The sequence below is a fragment of the Apodemus sylvaticus genome, chromosome 18 (assembly GCF_947179515.1).
Source record: "Apodemus sylvaticus chromosome 18, mApoSyl1.1, whole genome shotgun sequence".
Lineage (NCBI taxonomy): Eukaryota > Metazoa > Chordata > Mammalia > Rodentia > Muridae > Apodemus > Apodemus sylvaticus.
The window spans coordinates 20,675,245-20,697,231 of record NC_067489.1 but is presented as its reverse complement, the minus strand read 5'-3'; the positions used below and the strand labels follow the sequence as shown (position 1 = coordinate 20,697,231).

The 21,987-nt window shown below is 47.7% G+C and overlaps 1 protein-coding gene across 1 annotated transcript in view; it reads left to right on the top strand.

Annotated features, from left to right (window-relative positions):
* Gpat4 (glycerol-3-phosphate acyltransferase 4) overlaps positions 1 to 21,672 on the top strand; it is a 33,300-nt gene extending 11,628 nt beyond the window's left edge. The window contains exons 2-13 of the mRNA XM_052162209.1: positions 4,746 to 5,717; positions 11,097 to 11,166; positions 12,742 to 13,042; positions 13,803 to 13,877; positions 14,622 to 14,711; positions 14,850 to 14,943; positions 15,432 to 15,547; positions 15,886 to 15,941; positions 16,282 to 16,367; positions 19,797 to 19,925; positions 20,011 to 20,090; positions 20,733 to 21,672. Coding sequence (XP_052018169.1) covers positions 5,553 to 5,717; positions 11,097 to 11,166; positions 12,742 to 13,042; positions 13,803 to 13,877; positions 14,622 to 14,711; positions 14,850 to 14,943; positions 15,432 to 15,547; positions 15,886 to 15,941; positions 16,282 to 16,367; positions 19,797 to 19,925; positions 20,011 to 20,090; positions 20,733 to 20,841 — 1,371 coding nt within the window. The 5' untranslated portion in view covers positions 4,746 to 5,552 and the 3' untranslated portion in view covers positions 20,842 to 21,672. The remainder of the gene's footprint in view (positions 1 to 4,745; positions 5,718 to 11,096; positions 11,167 to 12,741; positions 13,043 to 13,802; positions 13,878 to 14,621; positions 14,712 to 14,849; positions 14,944 to 15,431; positions 15,548 to 15,885; positions 15,942 to 16,281; positions 16,368 to 19,796; positions 19,926 to 20,010; positions 20,091 to 20,732) is intronic.
* The last annotated feature ends 315 nt before the right edge of the window (positions 21,673 to 21,987 follow it).

The window sequence follows — 21,987 nt, the reverse complement described above, 5'->3', positions numbered from 1 at the left end:
TCTTCTGAGGTATGACAACCAAACACAGCTGCAGTGTTAAATGCTCCCACGGGGTGTAAAAAAAATCAGGCCTGATTGAGAACCATTGCTTTCACTTAAGGTACCACATTTAAGCTTTATGACAATTGCTAGATCATTCTTCAGATTATAACATAACATGTTAACTCTTTAACCAGTGACATGTGAGGGTATTTTATAGTCTTCATCAACACAGTGGTTTGGTAAAATTTACCATAGTGCTGTTGGTTAGTTTGGTTTGTTTTGGGTTTCTGAGACAGTGTCATGTTTTCTAGGCTTTCCTCAGACTTACTATATAAGGAAGGAAGGCCTTGAACGCCCATCCTCCTGCCTCAGCCTCCTGAGGGCTGGGATTACTTGAGTGGGCCACCACACCTGGCTTACCATAGAAGTTCAAATCACATTTTTTGTTGTTGTTTTATACTTATTTTTTCCCTCTTTTAATTCAGTATTTGTTGCTTATTGGTAATGTATCTCTTCTTTCTCTTTTTTTTGCTTGTGGATTTTGTGCCCCATGAAATTCCTTTACCTCTAAGACTACTTTTGGTGTCCACACTCAAAATAAAGTTGAGTTTTCCTTTGGTCCTGTTCTCCTTGTCTTAATGTTGCTGTGGCAGACACCAATTATCAGTAAGAAGAGGGTGTATTTGACTTAAACTTCTAGGTTACAGTTCACTCATCAAGTCAGGAACCGGAACAGGTAGACTGCTTGCTGGCTTGCTCGTTTATTAACTAGCTTTCTTCTACAACCCGGGGTATTTGATCAGGGAATGGTGCCACCTGTAGTGGACTGACCCTCTCATGTCGATTAACAGTTCAAACAGTCCTCAGTAGATATGCCCTCAAGTCGGGCTACTTTGAGTGATGCTTCCTTTCACAGATGTTTAAAGTTGACACATAGAGCTAACTCAGACAGTTAAGGAACTGGTAGGAGTGGTGGATGGTATGAACTATTAATTTGCATTTAATCTGTGACAAGCATTGCACTATGTGTTTAAAAAGTTTGTCTATCCCTGTGTGGCCTGAATAACTTAAATTTTAATTTGTGAGTATGTATGTGTACATGCACACATATGCAGGTGTGTGTATGAACATGTAAAGATCAGAGGACAGCTTTTGGACTCAGTTTTCATGTACGCATGTGCAGGCATGTATATGGACATGTAAAGCTCAGACAGCTTTTGGAGTCAGTTTTCATGCACAAATGTGTGGGCACATGTGTGAACATGTAAAGATCAGAGGACAGCTTTTGGAGTCAGGTTTCTCCTGCTGCCTGGAAAGTATACCTGGGTCATTTAGTTTGTACAGCAAGCACTTCTACAAAGCCATCCCACCAGCCTTCACTATTTTTAATAAAAAGGCACTTCTCTTATTCCTTTAGAGTTACCATATAATAACTATCATATTCTGTTATCAATCTTACCATATTCTAACGGCCATGGGTCACCTGATGAAGAAGATATGTTATTTCTCAGGATGCTTTCTTAAAATATTTATTTCTGTCTTTAGGAGTGGTAATAGCTCCTGCCTCGTACTTGTGAATAGGTCTGAACTGGCATAGAGTTTTAAACGAATTTAAATAATGCGTTTCTCGTCCTTTTCTGGGCCCCTGTCTCTTCCTACTTAGCCATCGAGAACGGCTTTGTGCTTACTTTTGCACTAACTCTTCTCTATAGGTCATTTGTTTACTGACTATTAATGTAATATCCAGTACGTATAAGGTGTATATACTCAAGTAGTCACTCCAAAAATTGAGGACATTTGGAGACAGACCTAAGAGGCCCAGATTTGCCACTCAGGATTAGAAAGTTTAGCTGGCTCAGTAATCCGCTGTCTCTGACTACAGTGAAACACCCTTCCTGACACATTCAGAATTAGTCGGTTCTTATGGTTTTCTCTGAAACATTTGAGTAGGGGCTTGGGGGTAGGGGGTGAATGTCAGTGTTTGGCAGGAATCTGGCTGTAGAAGCTAAGAGAATAAGTAAATACTAATTAGTGACTTCCCTACCACACACCCTTAAGAGATTGTGTTGTGTGTTACTTGAGACAAAGTAATGGCTGCTCCTAAATGAGCAGTTTTCTGATATTTCAGGTTATGTCTGCCTTTAATATTGCTACTAATCCTCCAGACTCTGCAGGAAGTTATTTTATAACTGCAACTTGTATATTGTTTCCTTGACTTCTAAGAATTTATGTGGGTATTGGTATTGGCCAGAGAACTTGTCAGGCTAGTTGAGGTTCTCTGGTTGGAGTCCAGCTTTCATGAACAAGTACTCTAAGAGGGGCAGGAAGAGGAAGAGGTCGCTGTCTCTCATAGTTACAGGACACTCCTGTGCAGGCTCAGTGGTCAGTATTGTAGGCTTTTGCAGGCCATGGTCTCCCTCACATATCCTGGTTTCCACGTCTCTTTAAGGTTGTAAAAGCTACACCAAGCTCAAAGCCTTATAAAACAAACCATAGCCAGCTCTGTGTGGTTAGTCAACTCCTCCCCAAGTGAAGAAATGAGTGTGTTGCTACATGTGTTTATTTTAATGTTTTGGGGACATGAACCCAGAATAACCTTGGGAATTCTCAGTTGATTGTGATACAAAGAAAAATGTTCAAAACTTTGACGTGTGGGGTCAAATCTGATATGTGACAGTCATGCTGGGCTGTGGAGGTAACCTTGGCCAGTGGGACAGAGGGCTCTCGCTGCATCTTCTCATGGGATTGCTGGTCAAGGGGAACAGGGGGTGGGGGGGAGGATAGAGGGTGGAGTGGAGGTGTGGCTTCTGGCATTAGGCTAGACCTGACAGGTGTAAGGAACACAGTGACGCAAATTCCTCAGTCACTTGAGCGATGTGGTTAGAAATCTGGCATGTATAATGAGTTTAGCCAGTTTATAAAAGTGAAAAAACAAAACACACATGTGCTTGGATTCTGAGAACAGCAGATTCTAATTCCAGATCTGCCCTGTGGTTTTTCTTTTTCTATAGGAAGTCCAGTGGCTCCTGGCCTGAGTGAGGAACTGATTTTATTTCAGGAGAGTCTGGGATGTTGTTAAAGAGCATGAGATGAGATAGACGGGCCCTTGTCTGGATCTCTGCTGTACTAAGTTGTGTGATCCTGGGAGGTTTAATTAATCTCCTACCTTTTCCATCTTGTTTGTAAGTAGGGGTGTTAGGCGCATCAGTGAGGACAGTGTGTGGATGATGCTTCGACCTTAGTGCTTGTGTTATAAGCATCCAGCAATAATTTGAAAGTGGAAGAAGTGGTACTGAGAACAGGAACTGTTGTTTGAGATTTGTGACACTGAAGTATTCATGTTAGCGTCTGCCCACAAGCTAGCTGGGGATGTGTAGGAATCAGATGCAGGAGAACAGAGTCTGTGTCTGCCTCATTTCATTTACTGATTGGAATGGAAACAAAATATGCTGACAGGAAGAAGAGAACCAGATGAAGTAACATTTTTTTACATTTATTTTGTGTGTGCATGTGTACACATGCATGTGCCATAGTGCATATTTGGAAGTCAGGGGACAGCATATGGGAAGTCTTTCCTTGTCCCCTCTGGGTCCTAGAGAACAACTCCAAGGCCTTAAGCTTGGTGGCAAGTGTCTTTACCCACCAAGCTACTTCGTCAGCTCTGAGATAACATACATTGGTTTATAAAACATTGGTCAGAATTGGTGGTAAAGTCAGTACCTATTTGGTTTCTAACTGTATTGGGACAGAGCTGGACTGTGACTCCTGGAGAGCCAGAACCCTCCTGATGGCTGCAGGTAGCTCTGTTAGAGAGTGCTTGCCCAGCGTGGTTAGGGAAGACCCTGAGTTCTGTCCCCAGCACCACGGGGTAAACATTTTTGCTCAAAAAATTTGGTAGGATGCTCCCAAGTTCAGTACTTGCATTGGTAACTTAGAGTTTGGAATGAGCATTATATATTGGACTACTTTTATGAAATACTTGAAATAGTAACATTTTATGAGCAACCAGTGTAGTGAAGTGGACTGAAAGGGCTTAGTTTCTATGAAGAAATGTGATAAATATCTTGTAAAAGTTTAAATGTATATTTCCTTTTCCTATACAGTTCTATTTCTAGGAATTTTGTTAGTATGAAGTCATATATGGTAGTAGTATTTAACACAGAATTTTTAAAAATTTGTGCTGTCTAGCTTTAGGAGACAGGTTACCTTAATCCTAATATATTCTTACAGTTGCAAACTGTGTACCTGCAAAGAGTTGGAGGGCTCTGTTTTACCAATAGAACTCTCCTTCAAGTTAATTAAGACAAAATAAGAAACAAATGAAGAAGAGTGTGCCTTGTTAACAATGCCTTAACTTGTGTTGCCTGGTCCTGAGAGGGACAGAACGAATGATTGTCCTGTGTCAGTAAAAATTCTACTAGGAAGAGTACAAAGTTACTTCTGCAGTTGCATCTGTTATGAAGAACAGCTGGGTAACTATGGGACAAGGCAGGGCGTTGACATTCATATTGTACCCTTACCTTTCAAAATGTCTGTCATCAGAAAGCTGGCCCGCATGGCCAGTTGCGCCCATTGTGGTTGAAAATGCTGGGAATCTCCATTTTCCTCCCAGGCTGTGTCTATTGGCCTGCTCCCTTTTGCCCTTTATCATAGAGAAGCAGTCTGTGGTTCACCCACCATCGCTGTCCCTTGCCACACATATGAGAGCATGTTAGCACTTCTCTTGCTTTGTGTGACTGATGGTGTTTCTGTTTCCACCCCAGCTCTGGCAGCATGTAAACAACCTTTTGCCAAGAACCCAGGTCACCGCCGAGAAGGAAGGGTGCCTTAAGGGAGAAGAGGACACCAATGCCAGGCGTGTCTGGAACAGTGCTCGGTGCAGGCAGCATGAGACGTTCTGTGCCAGCCTCTGTGTGCTACTGGCAAAGGCTGGGACTCTCCGGGTAGGAGGGTCCTGGGTCAGCCAGCCTCAGGAGCCCCCGAGGGAGCATGGGACCAGCTATGAACTCTTTACAGTGAGCTCAGTTTTAGCTTATGAAGGAATTTTAAGTAAACATTACTTAGTTTCTACATTACCGACATTCGGAAGCCTTTGGTGTGAAGTGCCAGCGACTACCCTTGCCTACTGGAGTTTCAGGATTCTTCTGGCACCAAGGTGAACTCTTCTCGGTACTTCTGACAATACAGATCTTTAGGACAAATTCACCTACTGAATGCTTTGGGACAGGAGGAAAGTAAAACCTTGGAAGCAGCCAAGTAGCGGAACAGAAAGCTGTCCCTTGCTCGCTTGCCCAGACACTCAGTCAGGACTCAGGTGCTGTTCCTGCCTGCTCACCACAGATTCTTATCTGTGTCCCGGAAACCTGGCATTTCTGGGGTGCTCCTGTGACCCTTCTTCTGTTCGGCCAGAGCTCTGTATTCAGGCAGTTGGATGACGTGAACTTTGAGATGGAGTTTGTCACCCGTGAGGGACTGGCTGCCTTTCCAGGGCTTGTGCTGTCTGCAGGGACCATCTGAAGGACGAGTTTGTGTGTGGAAAGAGGGCGCCAGCCTGACCTGCGTCCCCCACCATGTTCCTGTTGCTGCCTTTTGATAGCTTGCTTGTCAGCCTCCTGGGCATCTCCCTGACCGTCCTCTTCACACTGCTGCTTGTCTTCATCATCGTCCCTGCCGTCTTTGGAGTGTCCTTTGGTATCCGGAAGCTCTACATGAAAACCCTGTTGAAGATCTTTGCGGTAAGTTGTGCTTCTGTGGTGTTTCCTCACAGGGAAGTGAAGGGCCTCAGCAGAAAGAGTGGTTCTTTTACATTCTGTGTTAGAGTGGGCCTTAGACACTGGACACTGCCACGTGAAGAATACGTAGTAGTGCAGAAGGCTGCTTCTGGGCTCATTTCTCCTCTCTCACCATAATCTGAGGTAGAGCCTTGTATTCAGGCAAAAAGAATGGACAGAAAAAAAGAGCGTTTCAGAAAAATAGAGGCTATGTCAGAGCTTAACATACTGCTGAACAGACCTGGTGGTGTTAGGTGGAAGCAGATGAGAAGCAGTATCTCCTCGAGGTTGATCTGTGCCACAGACTAATATTTAGACAAAGAGTTGCCAGCCACTTTAGTTGCAGAATCTGTTTTAAATAGTCACCAAATTCTCAGGAATTCTTTTCGACAGCCGAAACTGCAACCTTTGAGTGATACCTTGATAATACGATGCACTTCCTCATGAGGTGTCTCACAGGCTTTTGTGGTGTGGTTTGCTGGTTCAAGCCAAGGGTCACTGGCCTGCTTTGCAAGCATTCTGAAGTCTTTAAATATTTTCCCATTTTCTTTTAGCTCCTTTGAAATCTGTGGTATTCATTGTCCTTACAAGAATAAGATGGGGCTGGAGAGATGGGCCAGGGGTACTGCTTCTTACAGAGGACCCATGTGTGAATCCCAATACCCACAGCCAGTGCCTCATAACTACCAGTAACTTAAGGCCTCTGTGGGACCTGTACTAGTGCACACACACACACACAGAGAGAGTTAAAAATGATTTTTAAAAAATTGAAATCAGGGCCAAATAAGCAGAATATAAACCTAACCCTGTAAGCGCAGCCGGGCAGTGTTGTTTGCTCCTGTCACACAGCTGCTGCTGCTGCTGCCTCTCACAGTGACACTTGTTGTCACTTGAAGCTCTTACAGTCCAGTCCCACTGTTGGGGAGTATTTCTAGTTTAAGGCCAGTCTGAACTAGTATTTTGTGTGGATGGAGTCATACCCGATGCACGCTTGTGATTGCCTTCTCTGACTTGGCACTGTCAGTGCTTGTCTGCATGGCGGCAGTTATCAGTGTGCGTGTGTGCATGTGTGTGTGTGTGTGTGTGTGTGTGTGTGTGTGTGTGTGTGTGTGCGTGTCCTGTGTGGTTAAGCCTGTGCTGTGGTTGGCTTGTGCATTCATCCACCATGAGCTGTCTCCCCCTCAGGGCTGCTGCGATGGCCGCTGTGCACTCACAGTGTGGGTAGCTCAAGAATGTGGAGCTGATGTGTGATTCACATATGCCTGTGGCTCTGACTGTGTGGGGCCTGAGGTTGGTGTCACCGGTGTTTCTTCCTCACTTGCTCCTTCACCGTGTTTATTGAAGCAGAGGCTCTCAATCAAACCCAGAGCTTGATGCCACCAGATCTTTCTAGCCAGTATGTTGTGGAGATCCTGTCTCGACATCTGAGGCTGAAGTTAGAGATGGGCCACCATGTCCACCTGGCATTCATGTGGGTTCTGGGGATCTGAATTCTGGTTCTGGTGTGTGTATGTCAAGTACTTTAACCACTGGGTCATCTCTCCTGCCCCTAGAAATGGCCATTTTAAAAACAGAAGTCAGAGTTGCAAATCTAGGGCTCGTTTTAAGTGCTTAATTCATCTTGGATAACATTAGGCGAGGCAAAAATCCTAGAAGATTGTTTATCCTTTTCCTGATTATGGACAGCCAACCAGATGGCCAGTGGGGAAAGGCATTTGCTGCCAAGCCTCCACTGATGCACTGTGGCAAGAATATAGGTACTGTGATAGTCAGGGATCTCTAGAGGAGCAGAGATGATGGAATGAATGAATACATACATACATACATACATACGTACATACGTACATACATACATACATACATACATACATACATACGAAAAGAGGGGGAGAGGGAGAGAGAACTAAAGTGTTTCAGGCTCAGAGACTTTGCTAGGGTTGCTATTGCTGTGATAAACACCATGACTAAAAATAGTATGGGGAGGAAAAGATTATTTCACTGACAGTTACATATAGCACAGTTCATCCTCAGAAACAGTGAGGGCAGGAACCTAGAGGTAAGAGCTGATGGTCATGGGGAGTGCTGGTTATTCCCCCTGGCTTGTTCAGTCCACCTTCTTATAAAAGCCTGGACTGCCATCCTGGTGTGATCCCACCCACAACAGACTGAACCCTCCCATGTCAATCACTAATTAAGAAAATGGCTTACAGGCTTGCCTGCAACCTTATCTTATAGAGACATTTTCTCAATTGACTCTCTTCTCTCCGATGACTCTAGCTTAAGTCAAGTTAACATAAAACTAGCCAGCACATCTGACTAGTCCAATAATGGTGTCTTCCAAATGGAAGTCCAAGAATCTGATAGTTCAGTCCAATTGGCTGGATATCTCAGCTGGTTTTCAGTGTATGTTGGAATCCTGAAGACTATGTTGTGACACCAGTGAAGGGACGCTTCAGGAGCAGGATAGATGAACTAGCCAGGGCCAGGGCAAGCAGGCAGAAAGCAAAGCTGTCTTCTTCCCAGTCCTTTATGCAGGCTGCTCCAGGAGGTGTGACTCGGATTTCAGGTGGGACTTTCCACATCAGTTACTTGAGGAGGACTCCAGTCACAGAAATGTCCTCTTCACCACCGTGCTCAGATGCTCAAGTTTTAGGTAATTTCCGAAATTTTAAAGTTGATCGTCAAGTAAACTCCTTGGTGGGTAGTGTTGGATGTTGAATCTTTATGCATGCCCGATTTACTCTGCTACTGAGCAAATAAATCCTTCTTAGGATATTGTTTTTAAAATACACATTGAGGGGCTGGAGAGATGGCTCAGCGTTTGGTTGACTGCTGCTTTCTTAGAGGACCTGAGTTTGGTTCTCACACCCAAGTCAGTCGGGCAGCTTGCAGCTTGCAGTGTGGTCTGATGCAGGGAAATCTGATACCATTGTTTGGCCTCTGCGGGAGGTGCTTGCCCTAGATGGGCTTTGAATTCACAGAGCTCTTCCTGCCTCTGCTGGGACTAAAGGTGTGCTTAATTGTGGGGCTTTTAAACCTTTAAGTTTTGGAGTGATTTTATATAGTAGTAGATAACCAGATAAACATCATAATGTGAAAAATTATAACCATGCATGTCTTATGGCTTTATGCGTTTATTATTTTTTGCCTATTGCTCTTCAGTCTTTGACACTTGACATTCATAATTTATAGTTATGTTAATAGTGTAGACATACATTTTATGTCTACATGTCATGTCATTAGCCATGTTCACTTCTTAACTTTCATGGAGATCACTAAAACTCTCGGATAGTTCAAGCACCGACCTGTGCTTTAAGCTGTTTCGTGTTCTTCATCCTCTCAGGAGCAAGTGCGCACGTGCCTGGCGCAGACAGGACCATGCCTGTCCACAACTTCCTTAAAAGTAATTTTCTGTTTTGGGAGGTTTTTGCTTCAGGTGTTCTCTATACAGTGGCAGTAATATTTTTGGAGTGGGGTTTCTAGGAATTGACTTTGAATTGGATTGAAGATAATTTGAAGGAAGGGAAAGAAAAAACCCTTTCAATATGCAAAAGGACAGAAATAAGCTGAGTTTTGCTGCCCAGATGAAAGGAGTCAAGGAGGCCTTGCAGTCTGGTCAGTGTTTAGCTGCGAGTCGAATTGGTTGGAAAGTTACAGAAAACGGTGGTGTGAGTGCAGAGGCTGAAGACAGGATTGGGGGGTGGCGGGCATGGTTCTGAGCTCTTGGGGCTCTCAACCAACCCTGAAACCTAACCTTGATCAGTAAACTTTCTAGTGTTGTTTGTCGTCTGGGAGGGAGTTAGAGTTCCTACCTCATATGAAAGGAATGAAAAGGTCAGGTTTTGGAGATGAGAATGATTCCTCTCGGGAGGTGACAGGAAGAACGTTTAGGCTTGTTTAAAATGTTCATGTATTCTTTGACTTCATACACGGATGCAAGCATCTCGATTGTGTCCACCCCAAACTTCCTCCTCAGGGGAAGCACAGCGTGCTCCACTTCCTCATCCTCATTCCTTTTTATATCCCACCGGGTTGATTAGTTCAGTCTGCGCTTATGGATGTGGGGCCATCTGCTTAAAGCAAGGCCCGCCTCCCAGCAACCACACCCCAAAGAAAAGTTCCACCCTCTTCTCCAGCCCCCATCTTGTGAGGCTTTCCCTCATCCGAACTGCAGTGTGACTGACTTGATCTGGTGACCACGGCCACAGTGAGCGCATGAGTGCAGTGACAGCCGCGTCAGCCCCAGCAGGCCTTCACAGTGCCGTCCCTGGTCTCCATCTTCTGCTCCCTGAGCCCTTGAGGGTGTAGATAGATGCCCCACACGGCCGACCACCACAGCCATTGAGTCAGCGCACTGACCGCCCACGGGAATATCTTTATTGACTGGTGTCTAAAGATACATTTCTACGAAAGCCAAAGGGGAAGGACCACAGCTATAAAGGCAGCAAATACTTAGTGTTCTAGAGCGAGGAGAACTCAATGAAGACTTACTCTTGCAAAGAAACAGTAGCCCTCCGCCATCATCACTGGTTTCCTGGCTGGAGGTGTTGATTTCATTTGTCTCACTAACAGAGAGAACAACAGAATTGAGAGAAAGCAAGCAGGGGTTTATTGAGAAGTAACAGCTCCCTGCTGCTGTCACTCTACAGGAGAGGCCCCAACATAACTGCCAGGCAGCACTCTAGATGGGATGTTTTTTATATCTTGGGAAGGGGTCAGTTTGTCTCCACCAGTACATAAAATAGGCTTCAAGTTGGAATGAGCTTGGTTGACTAGTTTGAGTGTATTTGGGGTATTCTGACTGACTGAGGGATCAGGAAGAGAGCACAGAAAGCCACCAGGGAGGAAGAAGAGCCCTGAAGTAAAAGAACAGCCGGGGGATGCGCCAGGGCCTGTAGATTTTATCTCTCAGACTCTTTGTCCCTTGGCTTATCAGCAGTTGCATCTACTTCTGTGTTCTCGGAGTTTGCTGTTTCGTCAGGGCACGCACAGGTACTTTTGTTAATTTGATCCCCAGAATGCACGTGGTGGAAGAGAGAGAACTAACCATCCCCCCTCGAGTTGTCCTCACAGGTCTCACCTCCCCAAACTCCTACAACAAATAAGTGATGGCTATGGGCACCCTTGCAGGCGAGGGGTTCTTAAGGAGACAGGTTTGACCAGGCTCTCTGCCTGGAGGGAGATCTTAGCAAGGACAGCACCTGAGCACCTCGTCTGGGGCTCGCCTTTCAGCTCTGCACTGCTGGGAACTCAGTATGTGTTCCTGGTTATGCTGGAGGCTCCCAGGGTGGGTTGCGGATGAAGACTGTCACTCTGGCTGTCACTTTACCATTCCCTCCTCAGTGGGCGACTCTGAGAATGGAGAGAGGAGCTAAGGAGAAGAACCACCAGCTTTACAAGCCCTACACCAACGGTAAGAGTGGGTCCTGCCTCTAAAAGAGCCCGGAAATAATATCCCTAAGTGCTGCTGTTTGGGGAGTCTCAGGACAATTACTCTTCCATAACAAAATACCCGAAGGTACTTTGCAGAAGAAAAAGGTTGACCTTCAGGCAAGGGCTGGGCAGATGGCTTAGTGAATTAAATGCTTGCTGTGCATTTACATGGGTTGGACCCCAGACCCTTGAAAACCTAGGTTCAGTGACTACCCTTGTAAAATTCCAGTGCTGAAGGGTGGGAACAGGCAAGTCCAGAGCTCGAAGGCTAGCCCGTCACCTGGCTTCAGGTTCAGTGTGACCTAGGAGAGGCGTGTGTGGTGGAGAGTGAGAGGGAAAGCACCTCCCCCTCACTGACTTTTGGCCTGTGTACTCATGCACACACACTCACTCAGTGTCTCTCCCTCTCCCAAACACAAGAGAGAAGAAAGCCTGGGTGGAGGTAGAATCCCGTTGGTGAGGGCCCCGCGGCTCCACTGCAGTCTGGCAGATGGCAGCACTTGGCAGGAGTGTGGGAAAGAAGGCGGGAGGGAGGGAAGAGTAGGCTCCAGGGGCAAGGAGAGAGAGAGAGAGGAGAGAGAGAGGGATGGGGTCTGGCTTGCTTTTTGCAAACAACCTGATTTAAAGCGCTGGGCACAGTGGCACATGCCTGTGCTTCCAGCAGCTGGGAGATGGCAGCAGAGGACAAGGAATTCGAAGGCATCCTTAGCTGCACAGTGAGCTCAGTGCCAGCTACTGCTACTCAGAGCTCGTCTCAGACAAACAAGAGAATAAGCAAAGTGGACAAACAGAAATCCTCCAAAATCCCAACCCAATGTGGGTGTGACTGACACACACACACACACACACACATACACACCCCGCAGAACCCACCCAGCCAGAGCAAGGACTGTGCTGCTCTACTGGGGGCGTGGTCCGTGACCCAGTCCCTCGGGCTGGTCTCTTACACTCGTGCCAAGGGTTGTTTGCTTGAAGACAGGGTTTGTGTGTGTGGCCCTGGCTGGCCTCAGACTCATAGACATCTGATTGCCTATGCGTCCTGAGTACTGGGCTTCCCCACCTGTTGGCTTCTATTCCTTGATAGTTTCATACAAGTGTACAGAGAAATTTGTCCTTTCCTCCCCTACTTCCCTATCTCATATCCTGTTTTTCTGCTCTTCTGTTCAAATCCTTCTTTCCAATAAATCTCCTTTCTACGCCCATGCCTTTGTGTGTGTAAGTGACCACTTAGTTTAACGAGTGTTGGTAGTGTGAGGCTAGGTGGTAGATTCTGTATGGGAGCATGGCAGAACCTACCACTGGGTAGAGGGGCTCAGCTCTTCTCAGCACCGTGGAATTGGGGGCCACCTCATTCTGCTAATGAAGCTCTGGAAAGAGTAAATTAAGCCCTCAACCCAACCATGGCGCCTGTATCCTTTGTACTATAAAACTCAGAACTCAGTCTTTATATACATGTTCCCCTGTAGTTTGCCACTTGACTACAGATATTGTTGGGGGGGGGGTTGGGTTTTTGTTGTTGTTGTTGTTGTTGTTTATTTGTTTTCTTTCTTTACAGGAATCATTGCAAAAGATCCCACTTCTCTGGAAGAAGAAATCAAAGAAATTCGTCGAAGTGGCAGTAGCAAGGCTCTGGCTCAGACAGCAGAGTTCGAGCTCTCTGACATCTTCTACTTCTGCCGGAAAGGGATGGAGACTATTATGGACGACGAAGTGACAAAGCGATTCTCAGCAGAGGAGCTGGAGTCCTGGAACCTGCTGAGCAGAACCAACTACAACTTCCAGTATATAAGCCTGCGGCTCACCGTCCTCTGGGGCGTGGGGGTGCTGATCCGGTACTGCTTCCTCCTGCCACTCAGGTGAGTCTGGGCCTCGGAGGCTGGACTCGAGCTCTCTCCCTGTGTGTGTATGGCTTGTCTGCTTCACTGCCATTGGTTCCTGTTTGTGAAGGAGGGTGGGCTGTTTCTCCCCACAGCTAGTCCATTTTACCCTTGGAAGGATCCACTGGGAACTATCCCTTCCAGCCCTTGCAGTCTGTACATGTCAGACAGAAATAGCCTTCTTCTATTCTCTTCTCTTTCCTTTTCTTTTACTTTATCTTTTGGGACAGGGTCTCACTGTGCAGCCCTGGCTGCCCTGCCTCTGCCTCCCAAGTCCTGGGTTAAAAGGTGTGCACAAGGAACTACACCCAGCTAGTACTCGGATCTCTCAAAGCCCATTTGCTAGTTGGGGTACTGAACTGGACAGAGACCGCAGTCTGCTGCCCGGCCTCCCTCCTGGGCACAGCCTTTCCCCACCTTGCCTCTCTGGCACCAAAGCAGCGCTGAGCTCTGCCTCTCTGAGCCCTGCTCAGTTCATCTTGCTAGGTGCTGGAACCTTCTGACTCCACCTCCCTTCACAGAGTGTTCACCTAAGTGAGAGCAGACACGTGTTGGGTGTGGCACCTGACTAATTCTGAAGGCAGTGTCAGTCCCCTCCAGCCCCCCCACTGTTCACTGTCTGGAATTGCAGTCCTCTCACAGCCTGGGGAAGCTGTTAGGTTCTGCATGTGTTCTTCACCATTCCCGCCTTCATCTTCACTGCCCTGATAACTGTTGGGTTGGATGTGTTGTCTTACAGGATTGCTCTGGCATTCACGGGGATCAGCCTCCTGGTAGTAGGGACGACTATGGTTGGATACCTGCCCAATGGGAGGTGAGTGGGGGAGCGCACGTGCTGGCCTAGGCTAGTGCACGTGTCATGTCATGGAGGTAGACCCTGAGTCTAAGGTGGTTAAAATAGCCCTGAGGGAGGGGGAGCTGCAGTGATGGCTTTTGTCTCCTAATGGATAGGAGACAGTAGCTGTATGTACTTACTTTTTTGGAGTTCGGCCCTCAGTGTCTTCCCATTTTAGAGGAAAGAAAGTTACCATAAGGCTTAGGTATACAGATTGTTATAGCATGCTTGTTTTCCCTGGGACTCTGCGTGCTGGGCAAGCTCTCGATTGCCGCTGCACCCCGTCCCTAGGATGTGTGGCTCTGCTTGCTCCGTAAGTGGACAGGTGACCTAGAGTGTGAGTAGGTTTTCTTTCCACCCACCCACCCACCTCCCTTAAGGAAACTTTACTCCCTTCAGGAAGTAATGGACCTATAGACATCCCTTTTGCTGGGGCTGGTAGAGAGTGGACCTGCTGTGGGTGGTGGGTGAGGGGCAGGAGTTTGGGAAGCCCTGGCTGTCCGTGCTGGGGATTCTAGGCCTTTAATTTTCAACCATCAGCTGGTGACTGCCATCGAGTCTCATCATGTCTCTTTGCTTGTGTGTAGCAATAAAGATGCTAACTAATAAACATTGCAGGTTTGCCATGTATGCTAATATTTCTACAAGTACTCTGCGCCATTAGCGTCAGCAACTTGTTCTGTTTATGTTCACATGAGCTCCTCAGCTGTCATGTTGTTTCAGACTTAAGGAGTTTTTGAGTAAACATGTTCACTTAATGTGCTACCGTATCTGCGTGCGCGCCCTGACGGCCATCATTACGTACCACAACAGGTGAGAGGACTTTATCTTAACATGGGGGAAGACTCCTTCACATTTGGCTAGAGCTGGTGATGCTTATGAGGTGAGTGGTATTTCCAAATACATTGATTCATGCTGGTTTTTATTGCTTTTTATATATTTTATACTCAGGAAAAACAGACCAAGAAATGGTGGCATCTGTGTGGCTAACCATACGTCTCCCATTGATGTGATCATCTTGGCCAGCGACGGCTACTACGCCATGGTATACAGCTTGTTTCTGTGGTTTTCTGATAAGGACTAGGCAGTCTCTGCCCCACCCCCAGGAAACTTCCTTGATTAAGGGTCAGACCTGTGAACATGCTTTTGGAAGCAGGTTCCAATTTAGAGTGACCCTAGGACTGGTCACTCTGGAAGCTGCTGCAGTGGTGTGGTGGAGTGTAGCTGGAGACAGGGTCGTGTCCGTAGACTGATGGATACGCAAAGGGAGGGAGAGTCTTGAACACTGAGGGAAAGGTCATTTCATACAGTTACTCAGCTTTCTGTGTGTGACTGGAGTAGCCTCTGGTACTGCCACTTAAGGGGGACTCACAGTCAGGAGTCTGAATAGGGGATTCCTGATAATGAGAAAGTTAGAATCATAAAACATGACCCGAGACTGGGGTATGTTTTGTGGGATCGGGGTCCTCCACAGAGTGGGGATATTTGTGTGAGTGTGACTTCACTACTGATTATTCCTCTGTCTGACACTAGGTGGGACAGGTCCACGGGGGCCTTATGGGTGTGATTCAAAGAGCAATGGTGAAAGCCTGTCCCCACGTCTGGTTTGAGCGTTCTGAAGTGAAGGATCGCCACCTGGTGGCTAAGAGGTAAATGGGCAAACTGCTATCCGTTTTAGGAAGGAAGCAGAAAATATTTTGGGAGTTTTTATTCCTTTATACTGAACCTATACAGTTTTCATAATAAATGATATACCAAGTATGTTATGATTTCACTATATCCTGTCTAATAAACAAATTAGGAACTCTGATTTTTGTGGGGGAGTTTATTTGTTTTGGGTGGGGCCAGGTGGGGTATTATATATACTAGGCAAATAGTCATCTGAGATACCCATCCCTGAGATACACTGACTGCAAGCCAAAAAGACTTACTGATGTTTGCAGCCGATAAGGTCGTTGACACTTCCTTTTATTTCTTTATCCTAAAGACTGACTGAGCATGCACAGGACAAAAGCAAGCTGCCCATCCTCATCTTCCCAGAAGGTACCAAGTGGCATGGGGGTGGGAAGCGGTGTGCAGGGAGAGGAAGCCCCTGGGCGCTGGACGGCATGAGTCCGTGTGGGGGAGAGTGAACACATGATACCTCGCGTAGAGTGCTCCCTTAGTGTGTTTGGCATCCCTGCTCCAAGCCCCAGGCTGGGACAGTGGCCTGAGGCGGGAGAAACGGCTGAGTGCTGCGCCTTGTCGAGCTGCCTTAAGTGTGCACTCATGATCTGGGTGATGGCCGGTCTGTGCTGCTTGAGGTCTGTGCTGTTTGAGGAGTGTTTTCAGTGCTACAGAGGTGAAAACTCAGAAATGACATGTTTTCTCTCCTGTGTTTCAGGAACCTGCATCAATAACACTTCAGTGATGATGTTCAAGAAAGGAAGCTTTGAAATCGGAGCCACTGTTTACCCTGTCGCTATCAAGGTACTGGACCTCCCTCTGAGGCCAGCTTCAGTGGCCAGGTGGTGGGTGGGCACTGGTGAGCTAGTCAGGGCCATGCCCCTCCCTGCACCAGCACTGGGGCAGAGCAGTGGAAGAGGAAGAAGGGGTGTCCATAGGGATGTGGGATAGGTCGGAAGAGCAGCTGTGTCCGCACAGTCCTCAGAGACTCCCTGGAGTTCCGCACACTGGCGGCACGGAAGGCTAGCTGCCAGCAGCAGTGCAGGGTGGCAAGCTGGACTGCTGAGGAGGACGGGTGGGTCCTTGTCACACCACCACCCACTCTCCACTCCTGTGTGCACCCTTCAGGAAGGAGCTTGTCCTCCTAACCAACCCCTCAGACTCCCTGGAAACATGAGATGCTTCAGCCAGTGAGCAGTGAGCTTCCCTGTATCCCTCAACCCCCCACCCCTGCCCCCACCACCGCCATATCCTAATGTAGATGTCCATTATTTCTGAAGGAATCTAGACTTCATGGTTACCCCCAAAGGCTGTTTTCAGCTATGTCAGCCTCCTTAGGCTGACTTTTTAGAGCAAGATGAGCAGTTTCAAACAACTCAGTTTAGCCCCTGCCTTTTTGGTGTTTGTTTTCAGCAGAGTGTTATAAAAATGTGTCCTGGTTTGTTTTCCACTTGTCAGTATAACTCCTGGGTAGTCAGGCAACACCTCTACCAACAAGGCAGCAGCAGCCTGCTAGTAACTGGACACTGGCTGCAGACTGACCTGGGCAGGCCTGGGCGGCCCAGCCACAGGTGCTGATGGCACGCCAAAGAATAGTCTTTAGCGGGATCTGCTGTGGCAGAGTGGACGCTACATGGGACCTGTATTAGGCAGGGTCTCTAGAGGAACAGAACTGACAGAATGAATCTCTGAGCTTCATTATAGCAGCTTACAGGCTGTGCTCCCGCTAGTCCAACAATGGCTGCTCCCAGAGATGCCCGGGAATCCAGTAATTGCTCCTCCTCAAGGCTGATGGCTTAGCTGGTCTTCATTATGTACCAGAATCACGGAGAAGTGGGTTCTAATGTCAGGAAGGAATAGAGTTGCCAATGAGAGTGACAGAAACCAGGCAGGTCCTTTGGTGAGGCTGCCAGCTGAAGGTATAGCCCAGATGAGAGGGACATCTTCCTACTTCAGATGGTTCAATCAAGAAAAAAAAAATTCCTCGAAGTGGTCCCAGCCCCTTAGGTTTTAGTTAACTGCAGGTGTGGTCACGTTGGTAACCAAAAACAGCCATCACCCCACCAATGCCATCCTGCAGTCCAGCACAGTGCATGTGGGTGGGCAAGGGCCAGGGACTTTGTTACCTGTGTTTAATGACCCACCAGCCCTTTCTTCATTACTGTGTCAGCTCCTGTAGCATCACCAGGGGGTGGTTAAAAGATTTTCTAGGGCTCAGGCCAAATTCTGACTTGTCATTTTATCACGGCCCTGTGCGACACGGGGTCACACTGGAGGTCCTCTGCTATGTAGCATGGTTCTCAGCCATTGTAAAACGCGGAATCTTGAGAGAGCAACAACTCCTACACAGAATAAAGTGGATGCAAACTTCATTCTGTTTACATATGACAGCTTGTGACTACTGACAGTCTGTGTTTGCGAGGGTTCTATTGTGTCTGAACTTGGACAACCGTATCAGTGGCAATGCCTTTATCTCATTTCTACCAAAATTAAGTCACTATCTGATGATCTTGAGAATATCGTTATTTTGAACTTTGTTTTGGTTTTCTTTGCTGCGGTGTCTGCCTGGCATGGAAAGAGAATCAGTCCTCAGTAGAGGGGTTGATCTCTTGTTCTTAACACAACTTTTACTCATGTATTTATAGCAAAAGAGTCAGTTTTGCGGTTTTGAAACAGGGCCTCCCTGTGCTACACAGGCTGGTCTCAGGCTCAGAAACATCCTTTATCTGTTTTCCAAGTGGCTAGGATGACTATGTTTGGCTAGCTACACTATCTTTGTAATCATGTGCCACAGATTAATTTAAATTTTTTATTCTCCCTTGTTTTTACTGGTACAAAAAGAATTACTATTGCTATCTTTTAAACAAATTACATATATTTTTTATTTTATGAGCACTGGAGTTTTGCTTGTATGTATTTCTGTGTGAGGGTGTTGATCCCCTGGAACTGGAGTTACAGACAGTTGTGAGCTGCCATGGGGATGCTGGGACTTGAACCTGTGTCCTCTAGAAGAGCAGCCAGTGCTCTTAACTTTGTGCCTGGTGCCCAAGGAAGCTAGAAGAGAGTATCAGAACCCCTGGGACCAGTTACAGATGGCTATAAGTTGCCATATAGGCGTTGGGATTGAACCCAGGTCCTCTGGAAGAACAGCCAGTGCTCTTAACTGCTGAGCCATCTCTCTGGCTCCTCTCAGTAGTGTTTAAGGTGCATTCATTAAGACAGTACGTTTCTTAGTTTCTGTTGTTGTCTCTGTGTCTAGTTTTCTAGGAAAGCCTAAAAGACTGGACAGTTGAAACCCCCATCTAGCAATGACCTCCATGACAGTGCTCTACAGGGCACGATGGCGTGCCTTGCTCCCGTGGATAGCGCTGAAATCCTCTGCTCTGCTCTGCTCTGTGCGTCTGCAGTCTGCTCCTCCTTGGCTGCTTATGCTCAGGCAGCCTTCTCAAGGACCAGCTCTCTGTCACTTCTCAGATCCCTCCCCTCACTTTCCTACCCTGAGATCACTGCCATGTAATGGTTGGATAGCTGCAATCACATTTCTCACAAAGCACATTTGAAACAGCCATTTCCCTCATTAAAGTCGTTGGCAAATCCAAGTATCTAATGTGCCTGCCCTCCTTGAGACCTCGTGACACTAAAGGGTGTGGACACGTTTGCTAATGTATACTGGTGATTAATTAGCAGAGTGCTCTGCCTAAACAGATTCACTTTGTTGAAAGTGTAAATATGTAAATTGTATTCATAATACTTAAAATTTAATAGTATGTGCAAGTTTTCTCAGTGTTTCTGAGTCTGAAGCCTCACATTTTCTTTTGAATGCCCTATGAAAAAGTTGGTGTTTCCGTGTGAAGGTGCCTTTGTTTAGACATCCATCATTGCATGTCGACGTGTTGAGCACAGGTCTCACGAGACAGGAAGGGGACAAGCACAGATCCGGTAGTGTGCTGTCCTGCATTCTGTTTTTGGGGTGCCTATGAGTGCAAGGCTATCTGAAGCAGGTACTCTTTGGGTGTGGTGGTCAAGAAAGACCTCCCTCACGGCATGTTCATCTTGAGGCAGCCAGGAGTGGGGCTGGAGGTCAGAACCTCATGGTTTCGAGCTACTGCAGCAGTGCTTACTGGGGCTGGGAGTGCTTGTAACGTGGATCCCTCCCTGCTCTGCAGACCCATCCCCAGCCAAGCACCAGGCAGAGGTGTCACTCCTTAACCCCAGCATCCTCTCCTCCTGCAGTATGACCCTCAGTTTGGTGACGCCTTCTGGAACAGCAGCAAGTATGGCATGGTGACGTACTTGCTGAGAATGATGACCAGCTGGGCCATCGTCTGCAGCGTTTGGTACCTGCCCCCCATGACCCGAGAGGTAGGTGTCTCCAGGCCTTGAGTGCACATCTGTGTGCTGTGGTGACCAGGAGTCCGTCAGAGTCCTCACTCGTCCTCTGTTACAGGAAGATGAGGATGCCGTGCAGTTCGCTAACAGAGTGAAGTCCGCCATCGCCCGGCAGGGAGGCTTGGTAGACCTGCTGTGGTAGGTACAGCTGCTGCCAGAGCGCGCACCCCTGGGCAGAGGGCTGCCTCTCGGGCACAGAAACTGAACCCTGCTGGATTTAGAGAAGGAATGGCCACATTCTTCTCCCTAGTTCCAACCTATAATGCTGTGCTGTCCTCAGGAGCGTGGAGTTGAGGCCTTTGCCTAGTCTGTTGGGGCTTCCAGATCGTTTATAGCTCTAGGTAGGGACAACCTGCCTGTCTGGAAACTTAAGGGTGAAGAATATTGCTTTCCTCTGATGTCTGCATACTATCTTTGAAAGGTAGATGCTTCTTCTACTCTGGTATCTTGCCTGTCTCCTAGCACAGAAGGTAACACGCTATTTTCTGTACAGTCCATAGGTTTCTTGCAACCACTTATTGGTGCCATTGTAGTGTGAATACAACCAAAGAGAATAAGGACATAAACAAGCTGTCATGGCTGTGTCCAGTGAAGCCTCTTCCTAAGAGCAGGTGTGAGGCAGGATGCAGAGCTCTGGTTCCACAGGCCTGCGTTCCCCACAGCATCTGCAGTAGTTACAGGAGCCTGCCTGTGTGTCTGCCAGACTCCCTGGGATCCGAGCCGCATGGCAGAGCTGACCAGTGAGCTTCCCTGCTGCTAGATTCACCTTTGTCTTTGCAGGGACGGTGGATTAAAGAGAGAAAAGGTGAAGGACACATTCAAGGAGGAGCAGCAGAAGCTGTACAGCAAGATGATTGTTGGGAACCATGAGGACCGTAGCCGGTCCTGAGCCGCCGGTGCGCTGGCTGCCTGAAGCCGCCACCTCTGAATCCTGAAGAGGGAGCCAGCTGCAGTTGTTGCTGCCACAGCCTCTACCATCCCCGCCACCCACTGCTGCATCCTCCAGGCTCTGGCCCTCGGGCAGCTCTGGACTCTAGGGCTGGAGCTTCTTCAGAGCTCCACGGGCTGCCTGCTGCCCTCTAACCAGAATGCTGCCGGCTGGGGCTCCCTGGGACGGAATGTTCTTGTTCCTTTATAGTAAGCCTCTAAGAGGAACGCCATTAAAGCAGTTGTAGCTGCTGGGAAGGTGGGCCCTCTTCTCGCCCTGAGAGGATGTTGGGTGTTACTGTAAACAACCACACGCTGGGGAAGTTAGAAAAGACACTGCGAGGCCGGTGCCTAAACAGCCTCCAGCTCAGAGCTTTAGATGGGCCAGAACTCTCCAGAGTGCTCGTTTCATCCAGCAGTGGAGTCCTGAGTTCCTGGGTTCCTGCTTATGAAGATCACCAGAGGAGATAGGAAGAAGCCAGCGGCCCCTGGCAGTTCGCTGACCCCAGGAGTCTTTGATTCAGACTCCAGGCTGAGCCTGAATCCCCCACGACTTGTCTGTTTAATATGTCTCAGTTTCCCTGTCTGTTACATGGAATTGCAGAGAGAGAAATGGTGGTGTGCCTACCTCACAGGGTTGTTGTGGGGATTCCAGTGCTGGTGTGTGTGAAGGACATGTGTGCTGCTCTCCCAGGGACAGTTTCAGAGAGCGTGGCAGGAAAGGTCAGAGCTACAACTGCTGCCCAGGATTTTAAACTTGTTTGTGAGTAAATAAAACTGGATGGTAAATGAACTGAGGGACTTGGCCTTCATTCTTGAGAAATGTATTCTTGCTGGTTAACCGCTGTGGTGCTGGGAAATGACTGTGGGTGGCAGGCCGGCGCTCTGCTTCACTCTGGGATGAGAGGGCACTCACTGCTCAGGAGAGGCCGACTCCCAGGCCTTTACATCTGTTAGTTCTAGCACAGACAGTTTTCTCCCAGGTGAGAGCCTTGGGAAACAAGCTGTGCTGATGAGACTGGGGGAGGGGCCTGTCAGTGGCCTTCGGTGCTTGAAACAGGGAGGAGGAGGCCAGAGGTGCGGAGAGGGGATGGGCACACTGCCCATG